At 41.6% G+C, this 18,613-nt stretch overlaps 1 protein-coding gene across 2 annotated transcripts; it reads right to left on the bottom strand.

Annotated features, from left to right (window-relative positions):
* Window positions 1–2,242: 2,242 nt before the first annotated feature.
* Window positions 2,243–17,946, bottom strand: LOC147335779 (macrophage-capping protein-like). 2 transcript variants are annotated; one of them, XM_086281961.1, is made up of 10 exons: window positions 17,909–17,946; window positions 14,956–15,038; window positions 7,872–8,065; window positions 5,291–5,445; window positions 4,712–4,870; window positions 4,354–4,503; window positions 4,078–4,164; window positions 3,857–3,989; window positions 2,873–2,964; window positions 2,243–2,674 (listed from the first exon to the last, which is right to left on the bottom strand). In XM_086281961.1, the coding sequence occupies exons 3-10, from the start codon at window positions 8,062–8,064 to the stop codon at window positions 2,609–2,611; spliced, it is 1,035 nt and encodes a 344-aa protein (XP_086138087.1). In that variant the 5' UTR covers window position 8,065; window positions 14,956–15,038; window positions 17,909–17,946; the 3' UTR covers window positions 2,243–2,608. The 2 variants fall into 2 exon arrangements, with proteins under 2 accessions (XP_086138087.1, XP_086138096.1); XM_086281970.1 differs by lacking the exon at window positions 17,909–17,946 and having other exon boundaries at window positions 14,956–15,093.
* Between the last annotated feature and the right edge of the window lie 667 nt (window positions 17,947–18,613).

Below are 18,613 nucleotides of genomic sequence, written 5' to 3'. Positions count from 1 at the left end.
CGACTTTCAAATGCACACATTTCAATCTATTTAGGATTTTCTCTCATCCACACAGGCTCTAATATTTGGTCACATGTTCCTTAGCAAGTTGCACCTCAACCAGATGCTTCTTGTAGTCATCAACAAGCCTCTGACTTTATTCTAGCTGCATATTTAACTGAATTGGTAGAGTTTGTTTAAATTAGTTGGTTTTCTGGCATGAACACTGCTTTTAAGATTAGTTCCCAAAAGTTCAGTAAGTTTGGCATCAGCGCTCTGAGAGACGTCAACATGCAAAAGACACCACATAACCGTCAGCCCCGCTTATTAAAAAGACTTCAGTGACTTAGTATAAAGCCATCTTTCAGGAATGACTATATTACTTTTATTTCATTATTTTTGTTGTTTTTAAGTAAATCTTCATGTGAAGCACTTTGTAACTCTGTGATGAAAGGTGCTAAATAAATACTTATTAGAACTGAAAAGACAAAAAACCACACACTACAGTTCTACATCTACATTTTACATAATGTGGGATTTGTTTTTATGTCTTTATTTCCTTTTGCTTAACAGCAGATTATGAGTCGAAGAAGTTACTGATTATGTCAAAAACATCCATTGACTGGACTCATAACGTCCCGAGCGGGTGCAATTTGGAAGGGTATTGCATGGTGTCAAAAAAGGCCGAAAAATAGGAGCTTCCATTGGAAATGACTCAAGGCATGCACATCTGGATGTCTTCAGCATTACATGCAGAAACGTCAGAGAAACACATGCTTCCCTGTATGTATCATCAGCTTATTCCTGGAGTTTTTGCCTAAATCGTTGTGGGTTTCTTCCACCGCCTGGTTATCTGTGACTTCAAGGTCATTATGCAAGCTGCCGAACCTTACGCTGTTTCTGTTTGTATACAATAAAACCAATCTAGTGTAAACTATTAGCCGCTGAGTTTTTTCCCCTTTTGAACAAACTTCAGTTTGCCTTTTAAAATCGAGTCAGGCGGAGATTAAACCTGAATAAATCATCCTGCAAGAGAACATTCGTGAATTTTCTAACCTTCAGCAGCAGTGTAACCAAAAATATGATCAAATGTTTCCACAGTTGGTGTAAGAGAACCAAATTCAGCGATTCAGTCCGACTTTAAAAGCATACTTGACTGAAAATGAATCTCTGCATTAAAACAACAACAGCAAAAAACAGCAACCTTTCATAATCTCCTATAATGAGTTTGAACATCAGCAGTCTGCAGTAAGAAAGACTGGGTACAAATCAGGGGAATTCAAAATACCTGGTCCTTCCCTGAGAGTGGCTGACCAGCACAAATCACTCTGAGAACAAGACGTGTGATAGCCTGGGAGGCCACACAGAGCTCAGAGTAGCTTCTAAGCAGACAAATGAGAAAGCTGTCTGAGTAACATTTAGTAGCTGTAGTTAAATAACTAAACCAAAGGTTTTTGGTTATAGCAGAATAAACATCAGCATCAGAGGCTGATCCCCTCTGAGAGACATCTGGAGGTGGGAGATTCTTTGGGTCTGTTTCAACGCGCCTGCTGATTATTAAAGAAGCAATGACCTTTGTGCTATGCCAGGTAGCCATTAAGAGAAAATGCCAGGGCATGTTAATCTAAGTAGGAAATAGGTCATGGAACCACACAGGGACTGGTCAAAGAGGAATGATGACAGCATTTTTGGAAGTGAGTGAAGGAAACAATTACTGGCATTTTTTAGTCCCACAGCTGGTTTATTGTGAATACTCCAAGTCACGGACATGGAATAATGAAGGCCTGATAATATTGTCCTCTCAGATTATTTAGGGTTTCCTCTTCACCCCCTTTTTAATAGTTGCGTGAAAATAATCTCGACGTCGTGTTTGTGCAAAAATACTAATTTGATTTCCCTGCAGCTGAAGCCGAACAGGCAAAAGGTAAAACAGTATATATAACTGTCCTTTCAAAAAGTCCTTTATGTAAAAGTATGCCACATATTACTCAGCAGTAAATGCAATGCCCCCTGTGACCGACTTAATAATGCCAGATTGTTTAATCGCCAATTATTGTGGTCTATAGTTAATTATTAATAGTGTGTTATTATACAGTCGGGTGTAATATTTGTGCAGCCGTGGCAGCAGTAAGGGCATAGTTTAGAATAAAGGTTATATAAAGTCCACAGTTGTGGGTGGAGACGTGACTGATAAGCATCAGATAATTTCTCCACATGATGACTGGGGGGGGTAAAAAAAAAAAAAAAAATCAGCACAACTTCCTCCTGTATAAACCACAGTTTTACATTTATTTTTGAAATGCAGGCAAAGCTGGGACACCATTGAACCAATGTAAAAAAAAAAAAAAAAAAAAAGCACATCTCATTTACTTGAGTTATATCTAATATTTCTCCTTATATCCTTTCTCTGTTGCTACAAGGAACTTTTTTTTTTTTTTATAAAAGTGGCATCCCATCTCTGATTCTACCGAAGTACAAGGCAAGAGGCAGCTTACTGTCAGCCTTACAAGTATGTACATACAAGTCAGTATATATGTATCTTTAAAAAAACAAAACGATGCATTTTGTAACAGGTGCTCTCTCAAGATGCGCAGCCTCGTCTCCATGTGCAGGATTCCCAGCGAAAGGCTCAGTTCCAGTTTTTGAAGAACTGCTTGAAGATGATGGTCTCCTTTCCCTGTGGCAGGATTTCCACCTGTAGTGCAACGCACATAAAACTTTACTGCTTACTGCTTATATAAAAGACCTTGCAGTTGACATCATAAACTCACACGTCAGATCTGTGGCTGTAAAAATAGAAACAAAGAGGTTGTACGAGCTTTCCTGTCTACAGTAAAGAAAGACGCTTGACTGGTTTGCGGTGTTTAACATGAGCAGCTTTTAGCAGCCGTACCTGTGTTTTCATGTGAGGGTAATTCATTTGTTTGATGAATTTGTCCGCCATCTGCAGGGCCATGTCCTTCTCCTCATCGTTGGCTCCGTTACCTGATGATTAAACGAGCTAATGTTAATTAGCAGCTCTGTTTGAGAGCTTTTTCGCACACAGAGTAACTTTCAGGGTAACTTTCGATATCAGGCGTGGTGTCCCTGCTACAAGCTACCACGATGAACAAATTGTTGAACAAAAGGTCCCTGAGCACATTTACAAAAAATACTGACCCAGATACGAAGCAGCAAACAGCTCGTGGTGCTTTTACACCACAGCAGCCCTTTTCTAAAGTAAAATCGTACAGAAACACGGGTGTTTAATGACTTTAATAAGGTTTTGATTGCATTTATTATTTTATGAGCTATAATAGTTAATGTGAAAGAGGTCAGTTAATACAGTCTGATTTTCACATGCATCAGCCAACTTGGTGACCTTAATAGCTACTTTATCGCTCTGACAGTTTTTTAAAATCAACCTTGGAGCTGCTCTCACTATAGTTGTGGCAGAAATTTGGGGCTTCAGTTTTTTAATGAGTTTTTTTTTTGCCGTTTGCTGTGTGTTCAGAGATGCTCTTCTGCTCACTTTGAACTTTAGCAAGTAGCTTTGATCATCTTTACACCCCTAAATGCACTGAGTTGCTGTCATGCGATTCACCGATTAGGTGCACCTGATGAGATGTTGGGTGAGTGCATGTTTCTATGATGTTTATTTGCGTTTGGTGTGTTGTCTGATCAGTTCAGAGCTGACAGTGTGAAGCTGTAGAAACCCCGCTGTAGCTCTTTAAGAAACCCTTACTCCGATCACATGTAAGCAGGTCCTCAGACTCACGTCCTCGTGAAACTGCCAATCATTATTTCTGACTGCGTTCATTACAATTTCATTTCATCAGATATCAAATTTGAGGAGGTGGCGAGTTTGCCGCTTGGAGTTTGAGTAGCAGCTCCTCACCTTTCCAGACGAAGATCTTTCCGTTGGAGCCGTTGTCCAGGATGAAGCAGTCGTCACGAATCAGCAGCTCCTGGAGAAACGGGCTCTTATCGGACACTTTAGTTGTTGTCATGGAACCGGTGGCATCAGACACCTGATGAGTGAGCATACAGTGAACAGTGATGGAAAAGGTGGTTTTAAAACGTCAACCTTGTGCATATAGTTCTGCATATAGAGCTTACCTTGTAGAGGGAGGCTATGTTGGAGGCGTCTGCTTTGCTGTCCTCTTCTGGCGTGCTCTCTGGCAAAGTCGGAGTCTGTCCTAGGACCTGCACAGCAGCACAAAAACATCTTATAAGGACTACAAAGAGAAGCTTTTTAAAAAAACAACAACCCAAAAACCAAACCAAAACAAATAGATTTTTATGTAATTATTGACTTGGAAATGGAAAAAAAACAAAAAAAAACATCCATCCTGAATAAAACAATCGGATGACAAATCAGGAAAACTTATTTACTCTGATCATTTCCTCCGGCTCTTCCCCCTCGTTTGCATCCACAATGCGGGCTTTACCGTGTCGGTCTATGTCGCGGATCAGCGTGGCGATCTCGCGCACCTTTTGCTTCTCGAAGATGTTGGCTTGCGAGCCGGTCCAGGACACAATCGTCTGGGTACAATTATCAACATTAGATCAGCACAACGTGGTAAAAGTGGCACTTTATTTTATTGGCAGGTTGCAGTAAAAAAGCGAAACAAACTGGTTATTGTGTAGCGCGTTAGTGTATAGCTCTGACACATTTTAGAAGAGCAAATGATTCGGTGGCGTTTGGCTGCACCTCTCCCCGGCATGTCCTCCTTTTGATAGATTATCTCACCGTTCCGAGATCGAGGATGAAGCAGTCTCCCTTGTTGAAGCTCTTCCAGGACAGCTCCACCTCTTTGGCACGGATGTTGCGCTTTCCTTTGATCTGGTACAACCTCTGCACGGTGCCAGAGCCCTGAGCTCTCCTGAAACCTGACTCCACACCACCCTCCTGTGAGGAGAAGCAGAATCATCACTTGGACTGAACTTTCATGGTAGTTTATTTTTTTAACGTTTTACGACAGTTGACTTTTTGGACGAGCGATTTGATTCATTTTAACAAGCTCAGATTGCTACCTGTAAAGAAGCCACAAGAAGCTGTAAAATGATAAAATCTGTTATTTATGTAACCAAGGATGTACCTGAGGTGGCCAAATCTACACAGACCTGACCACCTCAATCTCCTAAAAATAAAATAATAAAATTAAAAAGTCATACGGTACAGAATATTGTATTTTAAAGCTTGCTGTTGCTGGTTTTAAATGGCAGTGCACAGTTCAGTGCAGCACAGGTATGCTGTGGTAATAAAGTTACAGGTATTTTCAGTTTTAGGCATCCAAACACGTCGCTGTTTCCAGCACCACCTGCTCACCTTGTAGCTGACCCCTCGGGGGAAGAGCTCCATGAACTCCGGAGTCTCGAAGCCCTGAACGTGCCTGTGCTGAATGGGGTCTCCACCCAGAAAATTATCCAGCTGGGTGGCCAGCATGGCACAAGCTACCTGCTCATCTCGAGACGATTTTTCACCTGGAACAGGGGGGTGGAGCACAGGTCACTGAAAAGCATGTTCTTCCTGTACAAAAACTCAGTTTATTTATAAAGGATTGGGGATGTGAGAACTTTATGGCAGATTTCCCAAAGCATTCAGTAAGATATTAATACGTTCGACCAGCTGAGGTGAAGTTTGTGATGATAAAGCCGCCTCAGTGCATCCAGTAGGAGCTGCTTCGACTACTTGAGTCACTTTCTGATTATAATTTGAACTCCTACAAATTCAAAACGTATTTACTTCTGTATTTTGTGATGTCAGAGTTGAAGCTGACCTCTCATTATACTAAAGCTAGGAGACGGTGCAGAAATTAGCCTACAGAGAGTGGTGCCACACATTTTCCTGGACATTCAGGTTATCTGTGGACCTCTAGTGCATCATCTAGCCCTACGGCCACAAAGCACTGTTAGCTCTGCAAATAACATATGAGTACTGCTACATGTGCTACCAGACTTACAGACAGTTTGTACCACCAGGCCAATCAGGCTTCTTAACATATCTAAATATTACACACTGCATATTTGCTTTCTTGCTTCTCTGCACATTGTCTTATTTCTTGTACTGCTTACATAAGACTGATTGCTCCTAAACCTTTACTCCTACTCTAGACTGAAGCTAATTTTAACTTCACCAGTAAAACTAAGTATTAATACTTAAACAGGGGTCAGGAACAACTGTGGGCTGGCCAAACAGCTTTAATTAAAGGAAATAAATCTATAATCTAAAACGGTTCTTCCAAAAATAGCTGGAGCAGAGTGAATTTATTTTGTTGTCTCTGGTTTCCTGTGACAAATAAGCACGAGGAGTTTTCAAGAAAGCCACAGTCTGCCTCTTCTTCTGCAGAATTACACTTTAACATACAGGACATAATAAAAAAGAAGAAGAAAAAAAACCACGAGTTTCTTACCAGGTCTTCAACTAATGTCAATACAACTTCAGATGTGCAACAACACATTACTCATTAGACTGTGTCATTATTTATTTAACAAAAACTGAGCCAAAGTGTAGAAGCAGTGTGTGAAAAACTTAATCCACCCAAAGATTGGGTAGTTTGTCGACCCACCTTTAGCAACAGTAACTTGAAGTAATGGTTTCTGTATGACTATCAGTGCCTCACATTGTTTCCATTCTTATTTGCAGCATTGCTTCATTTCATTGAGGGCGCTCAAAAGCATTAAAATAAGGTTGAGGTTTGCCTTGCAGCACCTTAATTCTTTTGTTTTCCAACCATTTTGCTGTAGGTTTGCTGCTGTGCTTGGCATCATTGTCCTGTTGCATGACCCAGTTTCAGTCGTGCTTTAGCTGTCAGACAGACGGCCTTAAGTTTGACTCTAGAATACTTTAGTACACAGAGGAGTTCATGTGTGACTCAATGACTGCACGTTGCCCAGTTCCTGTGGCTGCAAAACAAACCCAAATATCACCCCTCAACCACTGAGCTTCACAGTTGGTATGAGGTGTTTGTGATGATCTTGCTTGTAATTTCTCTGAACTTGTTTCCAGTTGAATCTAAATAATCTTTCTCACTGTAGACTGGAATGCCTTTATAACTCTTCCTTGATGGGCAACAACAGTTGCTTCTCCAAGACCACTTCTGACATCTTTTCTCTTTGGCATCATGTTAACACAGACCTGAGTGCCAGGTCTGATCAGTTAATCAAGTGCATTTGAATATCAGCACCTGGCTGCTACTTACCCTCTTTGTTTATGTGGAAGCACTAAAGGTTTGCTTAGTGTTTCACATACTGCTTCGCATCGATATCCTCTTTTCAAATAGCAGCTTTATTATTTACCTGTATCCAACATATTTAGTGGAAATCTGTAAATTGTACCTATTATAAAAAACCCCAAAAAGGTTATACTCTCTAATCAGGCGCTGGTACGACTGATTAAAAAAAGCTGAACTAAACAAACGGTGGACATACAAAGACACCGCCGGTCCATCAAGAAGAGGAGGAGGGAGGATTAACAGAGGTGCATGTTAGAGCGAAGAGAGGGCTCTCCAAGTTGTGACAATCAGCTTAGTGTTACCAAAGCACCGGATACATGCTGGAAACAACAGCCACATTTGAGTACTATAAAAGTGCTCCTGTATTTTTAATGCTTCCCTCTGGACTCATTCCCTCATCATCCCTCTTCATCCAGCTTCTCTCGACACACAATGATGCATCAGGGCAGCAGAGTGTCTCGTGTGTCATCACCATCAGCGGGGTGGCTACTAGCCTTTCAGCCAGGGTTATGTGTGTAGCGAGCGCCAGACAATGCTTAGCTCTTTTACTGGGTGGAGTAAAATGAAATCAGATACTCTTCCATTGTTTTTCTCCAAGTAAAGTCAAGACTAGTTTGTGTTTGATTTGCATCGGGTAGCATGTTGCATAAGCCAGATGCGTCTTCAGTCTCTTACCTATCCACATGTGGAGGTCAGCTCCCTCCTCCCCGCGGTTATCCAGCACCAAATAGGAGTCTCCATTGAAGAAAGCTCCCACCTCAGAGGAATCTAGTGGCACCGCCTTCATCTTTTCTACTCTCCATACCCACAGGCCCTGCTGCCGGACCTCTGGGCTGAACTGACCTGGCACTGGCTTCAAGGGGAGCATACTACATGGAGAAAAGAACAAAGTAAAAAGGTGTTAGAAGAAAAAACAAATAAAGAGTAGGGAGCACATGAGAAGCTTATCCATGGAGGACATCTGAGTCACATCCCTTAAAGAAGGAAGAAGAAACAGGAAGTGGCAAAACAGTGTTGTGTAACTTGTTCTACATGGGAGCGCGTGCACGGATTTGGCTGGAGTAAGTAGAAGTAAAAGAGGAAGTTGAAGCCACAGTGTGTCTAAACGGAGCGGATTTACGTGACCTTTCTTGTCTACTCCTGAAAGGTGCCTAAATTCTCACTAAACTGACACTCCTCTCCACACTCAAGGAGAAGGTACACTTCTGAATGTAGCTGGAGGTTGTTTGATTCGCTCTTACCGCAATCGTTCTAAGGCAACAGAACAGAGGCTGGAGACACTGTGATGAATGTAATTATACCTCAAGTAGACACAAAGTGTGGGTTGTGTTGCTGCCTAAGGACCACAAGCTACATTACATGACTTTTATGCAACACGACACCAATGCAGCCGTAGCGCCACTGCACAAAAACAGTTGGTGTCGCAGGTAGGAATGAGGCCAGGGTGGACTCGCGTAATCGTGCCCCTCTTGTTTTTCATTAGCAACGAAAAATTTGTGTTTTTTTTGTAGTACACAAACAAGTGCGTCATCCAACCATACGCCCACGTCTTCCTGTCTTTGGTTGGTTTTTCTGGTTTGTCTCTTTGCACGAGAGCAGACGGTTAGCTTTGTAGGGGGATCAGATCACCAACGTCACCACCTTTCATGTCATTATCTCTCACTGTGCCTGACTGTATTTTTACATTGCATCTAAATTGTGGAAACTTGCAATCATATTTTTTATTGCTTGTACCTATTAGGGCTTCAGCAACACACGACCCAGAATTGGACAAGTGGAAAATGGAGATAAGGATGATGTTTGTCCCCTTCATGATATGTGTACTGTTCATTTCTGACCATCAGTCGGTTTTTATATGCTTGTTCAGTGTCGTCCAGGTCACAGTGGTGAGGGTGCTGGAGCCTATTTGAACTGCCATAGAGTGGCGAGCGGGGAACACCCTGGACAGGTCCCTAGTTTATTGCCAACATACTACTACATACTTGCCCTATTAACCAAACTATTATGTATATATTGGTTAATAGGACAAGTATTTAAGTTTTATTTTGTTACAAAGAAATAAAAAGGCAATAGATCACACTGGAAAGGCTTGAAGTGTCTTTTTTTTTGGGAGCTTTCAAGCACATCTGAGTTGTCCTTGGCCGGGGCGGCGACTCATTGGATCATGCGAGTGAAGGTTTGCTCTTTTGTAAGGTAAGGGTGATTAAGTCAGCAATCTTTATCTACTGAAAAAGACCAAGAGATATTTTGAAAGCTCTGGGACGGTGGCCATTTCTTTAGGTTAGTGAACTTTCACGCAACAAGAATTATGTTGTTTAAACAGAAAAACAGAAACTGTAACTTAAGTGATGGCCAGCTTCCTTGCTCTACAGTTTTCAGCAAGATCTTCTGGATGAAGACAGACCATGCTGAAGTTGACTTTGTTGGAGTGATGACTTGAGGAATACCCTTGCCAGCTGCTAAAAGCAGCACAAAACTATATAAAGGAACTGTAAACAAAATTATTTGGAATTAATTTTGCAATGACTCACAGGAAAAGGACAAAGAAGCCAAAACCCAGGTTTTAATCGAAGCAGGAGTCAAAAGCAGAAGGTAAGGTTGATAAAATATGCCAAGAACGCACAGGAATGTCCTTAAAAAGCCAACAATGGATGAGGAACAGAGAAAACAATAACGGGAACTTGAAGGTCGGCGACGTCATAGCTTGTCAGGTCGACGATCGACCACAGTTAATTTGTGAAATACACAAAGTTTTGTCATTGGCTGTGCAACACAAACTAGTGAGAGTTAGAATCTATTGAGAAGTTAGGGTGGCTTGGAAACAGTGATAATCTGGACAAATTAATCTCATTCACCACCAAATGAAAGGACTTTGGGTCAGAGTATTGTGAAAGTAGTAGTAGTAGTAACCATTGATATAAAAAGCATACAATTATGAGCATGCAGCAGCACTGTTGCATTGATTGTATTACTGCAGTTAGCTTGTGATATGAAGGCCACACCCATATAACGAGGAAGTTAACCAATAGGATCACTCGACTCCATGATCAACATTTCAAAATTCTTTCTTTACAATTTTGTACAAACTCTGTGAACCTTGAGATTCTTGTGTCACTGACTTTGCTGAATGGCTGAAATGCTGAAACTGTAAATAGTATGCATGAAGGTAATACTGTGAAAACATATATAAAAGGCGTTGTAAAATGACAGTGACTTTGAGTATAATTTGGATAAACTTATGTGATCACTGTAAGTTTCACTAAAATGAGACCAACAGCGCAGGAAAAGCAGAGATTCTTGTGAATTGGGAATGAATGGATGACAATGCCATGGCACGAGCTCATGAGCTAAAACTAGAAAACGCGAGATCGTGTCTGGAATATTTGATAACGGTGATAAACAGAATCAGCCTGACAACTGACGAGTGCAAAGCTGATCAGGCTTAACATCATGACCACTGACAGGTGAACGGACAACATTGATTACCTCTTCAGCATAGCACCTGTTAGTGGGCGTGATGTATCAAGCAAGTGAACATTTTATCCACAAAGATGTGTTAGAAGCAGGAAAAACGGGCAAGTGTAAAGATTTCAACAAGTTTGATTAAGGCCAAACTGTGATGCTTGACGACTGGGTCAGAGCATCTCCAAACTGCAGATCTTGTAGCATGTTCTCATTCTGCAGTCAGTATCTATTAAAAGTGATCCAAGAAAGGAACAATGGTGAACCAGTAACAGGGTGATTTCAAACAGATGAGCTGCTGTAGTTTAAAAATATAATTCTGGCTTAAATAGAAAGATGTGAGAGTGCACAGAGGATAACCGTTTGTTGTGTAGGGCGCTGCATAGCTGCAGACTAGTTAGGATACCCATGCTGACCCCTGTCCACCACCGAAAGCGACAACAAAGAGCATGTGAGCATCAGAATGGGACCACAGAGCAATGAAAGAAAGCGCCCTGGACATATAGGGGATTTTCCCATACGTCACTGAAGTATGTGCAAATGACTAGACCTTCTGCCCCTCCCTTTCCTCCTTTCTAAATAGCAGGATAATGCCACAAAGCGGAAATGGTTCAGGAATGGTTTGAGGAGCACAACGAGCTTGAGGTGTCGACTTGTCCTCCAAATTCCTCAGATCTCAATCCAGTCGAGCATCTGCTGGACGTGCTGGACAAACAAACCTGATCAATGACGGCCCCACCTTGCATCTTACAGAATTTAAAGCATCTGTTGCTAACATCTTGGTGCCAGATACCACAGCACACTTCAGAGGTCGAGTGGAGTCCATGATCAAGGCTGTTTTGGCACCAAAAGGAGACCAACACAATATTAGGTAGGTGTTCATAAGGTTATGCCTGATTGGTGTATACTAAGCAGACTGAATTCCTAACTGACCACAGGTGTGGTACCAAAGGGTGGGAAACAGAACAGAGACCTCAAAATAAACAGGAAGTGGCTAAACAGTAGCTGATGATGAGACACATTCACACAGTGTGTGAATGTGTGCGTGAATGGGTGGATGACTGGATATGTAAAGCGCTTTGGGGTCCTTAGGGACTAGTAAGGCGCTATATAAATACAGGCCATTTACCATTTACCATTTAAATGGCCAAAAATTAACTTTCAAGATGTCAAAGATAAATACTGATAAATATTAACTTCAGTGTCGATGACGAGCGAGAAGAAAGACTTCCCAGCTTTTTATATAATCTTTATCATATTGATGCATGCTGATGTATATCTGCAGTTTCTCATATTCATCATCAACCTTATCATAAAAATGTTTCACAACGTCAAGAAGCTCTGGGGTTGTTTTTTTCTTGCGATAAAACTAATTAAAAAAAGGTGGCAAACTTATGGGTGTCATAACACATTCAGGGTGAGCCCCAACGGGCATTTAGATAAACATCTGTTTATAAAATGAAGCACGGGTGGAGCACTTACACGTTAACACTTTCTTTTAGCTCTATCATCATATAAGTGAGAAGTTTTTGTTTTAACTGTGCTGCTACAGAGGCAACGGGAAGATAAAGGGAGGCTGGAAACAAGCAATTAGCTTAATTATAGGGATTAGAGTCAAGTGATGATCCAACATGTAAGAAGCTGCTCCCAGCGCTACTGCGTTATGTGTCTTAAAACAACTCATTTGGCAGCAGAAAACAGCGCATCTATCAGTGCTGACTATCGGCACTGTGGTCAGACTAACAGGATGTCAACATGCTTTTAAAACTCAGCATTATTTTTGTAAACTGTCAATCGAGCAAACAGCGCAGTGAAGTGAGCATTTGAACATATATACTGAGTAGTGTAGAGGGGGTGCAGGGAAACAGAGAAAGGCGGCACATGCAGAGGCCACTGGGTTAAGGTTACAGTGCTTGGACAGCCGCTCGAAGAGTAAGTAAGGAGGCACAAATAAAAGCACCGGTCCACTTAACTGTATGATCTCCTCTGGTACCTCCGGCATGCTGTCTGACTCCAGGTCCATTCTGCGTGTCCACTGGAGTGTGTGTTGTGTGTTTGAGGTTGTAAGATATCGAGGGGTCTGACGAGGAGGAGTGCTTGAGCTCACCTGGCCTTGTTAGCTTATATGTGGGAGGTAACTGAAGCCGGAGTGATGAAAGCCTACCTGAGGCCCGAAGATAGGACGCTGTGTGTGTGTGGAGATGGGGAGAGTCGGGTTCCTGGTTTCCTGGCTAAAGCTAAACACCAAGCTGATAATTACAGTGAGAGTGAGCTGCTGGCTTCTTCGTCTTTCCACTGTTTCCCCCTCCTCTATCGCATCTCTTCCCCTTGTCCCCATTTGTCCTCTTTAAAACAGGAGTGAAGGGCTGGTCTAAGCAAAGCATTTCTGTATCCAGCCTCTGAGGTTCAGAGGATAAGTAGCAGCCAGTTGCTGATAAGTGTGAGCAGTTTGGAGATCTGAAGCATTCAGGTGTCTTAACACAATGCCATAATCTGCTCAGGAGCGTACGTCGCAGCAAATTCTACCCCAAGATAAGGCCCAAAAGCTACATGTCAGACTCTACAGGTCTCAGTTAGGATGGTAAATGCTAGAGTTCATGCCGGTAGAAAAACACTGAACAAGTATGGCTTGTGTGGACGGGCTGCCAGGGGAACGTGGACCATCAAGTCCTCCGTATACCAAAGTATGCAAAAGTCAGACGTGAGGCCATCTGTCTGACAGCTAAAGCTAATCTGGTTCATGCACGAGGGGAATGATCCAAGCACAGCAGTACATCTACAACAGAACAGCTGAAAAGGAAAATGATAAAGATGCTGCAGTGGCCCAGCTGCAACCACCCAAAATACTTCGTAACAATGAAGCCAAATGTAATGAAGTTAAAAAATATAAATAAGTATTTGCACAAAAGTAAGTCGACTTCATGAAACAGTCTGCACGAGGTGGGTCATGCATTCGCAGCCTGATGAAACTTAAAGAACATCGTCCCAGGAGGAGGTCTTGAAAGGGGCATTTTTTAGTTACAGCATTAGGCTTAATTTTTTTTAATGACAATGTAAATAGTAATATAGAGAGAGTAACCTCAGAACTACAATTTTACTTTTCAAAACTAGCTCTGAAGCTAAGCTCATTTTTAAATTACAAGCCTGGCATCAAACTTCCAAAAACCGAAATCTGCTTCTTTTTTGTTTACTGCAGTTTCCATGAAACGTATAAATACTGACAGGCCTGTTTTTATTTCTCTTTTTATTTCTTTCTTACTTCATTTTAGGTTTCTATTATTTTTCAAATTTGGGTATTGGTTTCATTCAAAATCATCTTTCACGTGCCTTTAAAACAATGAGGGGTATTTTAAAATCAGTAGTTTCTCCTCTAGTCTATTTAATACGGAGCATAATAACTGAGCACTGTAATCTCTAAAATCCAGTCCAATCTTCTGCGGAGAAACAACGCAAAACGAACTAAAGACGAGTTGCGGAGCAGAAAACGAGGTCGCTCGAGGGGTTAAAATGGTAAAAACGCAAAGATGCCCTCTTGGCCTTGTCCACTGAAGCATCAAGTGGCGCCTGGTTAGATGGAGAGGAGAGCCGACAGGGAGGGCTTAGATGGATACACAAGGTCAAAGATAGGCTGCTGGGGTCACTGAGCCAATCAGCCATTCATGCGCTGTTGGGCACACAATGAAATATGAGAGCGTACGACATGCAGGTGCACAGAGCATCAGGCGTGGAGAGACCTGAGAGCAATCTGTTAGTTGGCAACTGGTGAACAGGATGTGTGTGTATGTGTGTGTGTACGGTTCAGTGGGCTCTACGTTTATGAGAGTGAAATCAAGACAGAGTGATGGAGATACTGAGTGGACTGAAAAACAAATAGGGGTTAGAAAGGAAACAGTGTCATTTTAATTCAATGTGACAGCACGCTGCCTATGGTTTAAAGCCAAGGGTAGTTTACTTCCTTGTCTAAAGTAATGACACAGATTGGAAGTTACTTCAGTGCCACACCCTAACCTCAAGGAAATTGTTAGAAAGCTGTAAAAGGAAAGGAAATGAAAAACACGGGGCTTCCCTCGCTGCTAACTGTAAGAGCGTTACAGTGAAAAAGGGCAAACTTTGAATGAAATGATGGACAGAGGCGAGTCCCACTGACGTGAAACTGAAGACTCATTGTCCAGGAGCAGGAATGTGCTGAGCAGACAGGGGAAAAGTACAGGGAAAAGGAAAAGTGGGAACAGAAAGAAGAAATCAGAGTGAAGAACTGTAGAGGGAAGCAAAAAAACAAATCCGTGATAAGGCTTACCTTGGGAAGAGAGCTGGCGGTGGCACAAAACACGTCTGAGCAGGGAGTGGAGAGAAGAGCAGCAATGCAAGAAGCAGCACGACCTTAAACACACACACAGTTAGGCAAGATATTTCCTGCCTCAGTCTGTGGCAAGCTAAGCCCAGCCCTCTGACTCAAAAAACCCACAAAATCTACATTTAGTCAAGACTCAGAGGGAAGGCAGAACTGCTGCTTCACAAATCCACCAGCCAGCTGTTGAAAGTGGTTTCAATCCATAATAGTTTGTGTCTTGTGTCAGAAATGTGAAAATGTGGTGTAAAAAATAAATGAAAAAATAAAAAAAATAGTAGTTTTTTTCTTGTTGTTTAATGAAACCTTCTTCATTTTAACAATATGAGTTCAGTCGGCCTCTCTGTGACTCACAGAAGTTAACAGTTTTCCTGTAATTAGTCAAACTCGGATTCTCCCAGTCGGACGCGCCCATCTGTGTAGCTAATCAGTTCATCACAAGGAATGCCACCCACCCACCCGCTTGCACAGCGTTACATGCACATAGTGGGAAACCTGTGATTCATCCTTTCCACAGGTAAAGGATCTCCCAACAGATAAAATGAGCTCTTATCTGGACAGAGGCGTGAACAGCATGCTGTCTGGATGACTTTTTAATTTGCTGTCTACTTATTGATAAAGTGCAAATGTTTTAAGTTTAGAAAAAATTGATTCAGATAAGGATTGATGGCTGGAATTTCAATTCATAGGATCGATTAAATCAAACGAAATGCATAAAATATTCAGGAGAACTTTAAACCTCATGCAATCAAGCTACGCCGTGCTGTCCACGGTGTTCGCTCACCCATCCAAATGAATTAATTCAGTTGTTCCAATCGCTTCCATGACCACAGGTGTATAAAATCGAGCACCTAGTCGTGAACACTGCTTCTACAAAGAATGGTGAAAGAATTGGTTGTTTTCAGGAGCTCGTGAATTTCAGCATGGTACCGTGACAGGATGCCACCTGTGCAATAAGTCAGTCGTGAAATTTCCTGGCTACTAAATATTCCACAGTCAGCTGGTATTACAACAAAGGGGAAGCGACTGGGAACAACAGCAACTCAGCCAGGAAGTGGTAGGCCACATAAAATCACAGGCTGAGCAGCTGCATCCAAGCCTTACACCACCAGGCGCAATGCAAGGCGTCAATGCAGTGGTGTAAAGCACGCTGTCACTGGACTCAGTGGAGACGTGTTCTCTGCAGTGATGAATCACACTTCTCTGTCTGGCAAGCCAATAGGCAAGTCTGGGTTTGGCAGTTGCCAAGGGAACGGTACTTGTTTGACTGCATTGCACTGAATGCAAACTTATTTGGAGGGGGGATTATGGTGTGGGGTTGTTTTTCAAGAGTTTCTGGAAACAGTTTGGGGATGGCCCTTTCCTGTTCCAACAAGACTGCAAACCAGTTCACCAAAGAAAGGTCCATAAAGACACATTTGGTGTGGAGGAATCTGACTGGCCTGCACAAAGTCCTGACCCCAACCCAACAGAACACTAGCGCTGTAACTAACGATTATTTTTATAGTCAACTAATCTGCCTAATTTTTTTTTTCTTCAATTAGTCAACGATTATTTAATCTGCACTTCCTGTGGGCAGGAAGCTTCTCCAGCACCTCACCTACTCAAGTTTTCCCACCTGTGTCACACTTTGTTGCATGAAAATGAAGTAAATCAGAATATTAGGAAATAGAAATTAATGTGCAAATAGGAATCCAAAAATTTCCATGAGTTCAATTATAGCTTCAAATTAAATGAAAAAGATTTTATTTGCTGGTCAAAATGACAAGTTAGCAAAGTTTCCATATAGTTTAGTTCATGAATTGACGATTGCAGTGTCCATGCTCTGGAGTAAGGCCTGCTCTTATCTTAGAGCTGCTGATAACTATGCTAAAGATGCTCTCTGTCACGATTTCAACCATTTGAGAGGTGCACGAGCCTCTTTACAGGACAAACTCATCTATGTGCCTTAATACTGTAAAACAGAATTAGTTACTAAGCGCAAATTTGGTTGCGTATCATAGTTTATCAGGTGGTGTAACTTTCATTTCCCAATAAACTGTTTGTCCGACCCACAGATTAACGGCCTTAAGTTGGGTGGAAGAGGTTTACTCTTCAGAATAAACGCTAATATTAATGTGAGAAAAAACAAACAAACTCGTATACAGTGTAGCTGCTCCTGTTTATTGGTCGCATTTCACTTATTAGCTAACAAAACTAAAATCGCGTTGGCTTAGCTGGCATCATGCTGAGAGGTTTCCAACTGTCTGTACAGTAACAGAAATATAAAGACGCTATGAGCGTGACGCACTAGCTTAACTATCTAAAACCCATTCAGAGGTGACGTCACAGCTCCAGGGTGCCGGGGGTTTGTTATAAAAGGAAAAGGGTCGGCTGACATCATATTAAATGAAATATCACTCAAGAGTATATGTGTGCAGACTTTATTCTGTTATACTCTATTGTGATTCTTGCGTTTGTCACTACATGTCTGTGGAAAAAAACAAAACCTGTCCTTAAGATTAAAACTTCAGCATCTGACATTTTGCAGGTCTGTTATCTTTGGTTCATTGCAAAAGCTACATGTGGAAATTTACAATAACATATAAGCCAACGGACCAAATCATGTAGGAGAAGCACATCTACCAGAACAGCACAAAGACCCTCTGGCTGCTTCAGCAGTTGTATCCTGCTATTACCAGCCTTCAGAGCTGCCGGAGTGAAGTACGTGTAATGTTCAACAAACCAATTAGAGATGATCTGAGCTTCAAACTGGTTCTTGAAGTGGTTTATGACTTAAAGGACTTGATTTTAGCTGAGTCAAAGTGGGATTATCAGTGTTTAGCTGAACTAAACTATTTTCTTTTTTGTTTTGATTTTTTTGCATACCTGTTAAACACCTTCATCCTTATAGCTGTTTTACCTGCTACGCCTCGCTGTGGTTCCTGAGATGAAAGCTTCAGTCAGTCACAGCTGCAAACCAACACCATGTTCACCTTTTCATTTTATACATATTACCTGTGCAGTTTGCACACTAACAGACGGCTCTAATGTCCACTGAAGGACTTTACACTTCCTACAAACTGACTGGTGAACTCAGTGAGCAGGTGAGCCCACGAGCTGAGAGCGCCCCCAAGAGGACGAGGGGCGAGTAGATTGATTTGATTGATTAGCAGGCTGATTTTTTACGACAGCAGCCACTATGGGAGTGCAGGGTAAACACAGCTGTGACAATTATTATTAATAATTATGCTTCTTCCAAGCTGTTTGTGCCATTTGTACTTTTTGACATAATGGGAATTTTGTTGCACTTCTTATGAGTGTTTTCTAACTCACTCTCTTGATTGAAAGTCAGTTACAATGTAACTTCAACGTAAAGTTTTTAAGTTTTAATAAGATTGAACAAAAACAAGGATATGTGTGTTTTGATGTTTTAAATGCAGTAAAATTAAGTTTATTTAACGATGAGGTGTCTAAATTTGTTATGTACATCCTGACAATGCTAGACTTCTTTTGTTGTGTGAGCGCGTGTCCAAGTGTATACATTTGTGAAATAATGCACATATCTGTTGTTTATATATATTTTTTGTATTAGAGCATATTTTTCTATTCATCTGTCCTGTAGTGC

The sequence above is a fragment of the Aulonocara sp. 'chitande type north' Nkhata Bay genome, linkage group LG3 (assembly GCF_057382095.1).
Source record: "Aulonocara sp. 'chitande type north' Nkhata Bay isolate Kocher_YH1m ecotype deep benthic linkage group LG3, A_spYH_male_GT1.1, whole genome shotgun sequence".
Lineage (NCBI taxonomy): Eukaryota > Metazoa > Chordata > Actinopteri > Cichliformes > Cichlidae > Aulonocara > Aulonocara sp. 'chitande type north' Nkhata Bay.
Note: the sequence above shows the minus strand (reverse complement) of the source record. Positions and strands in the feature narration are given on the sequence as shown.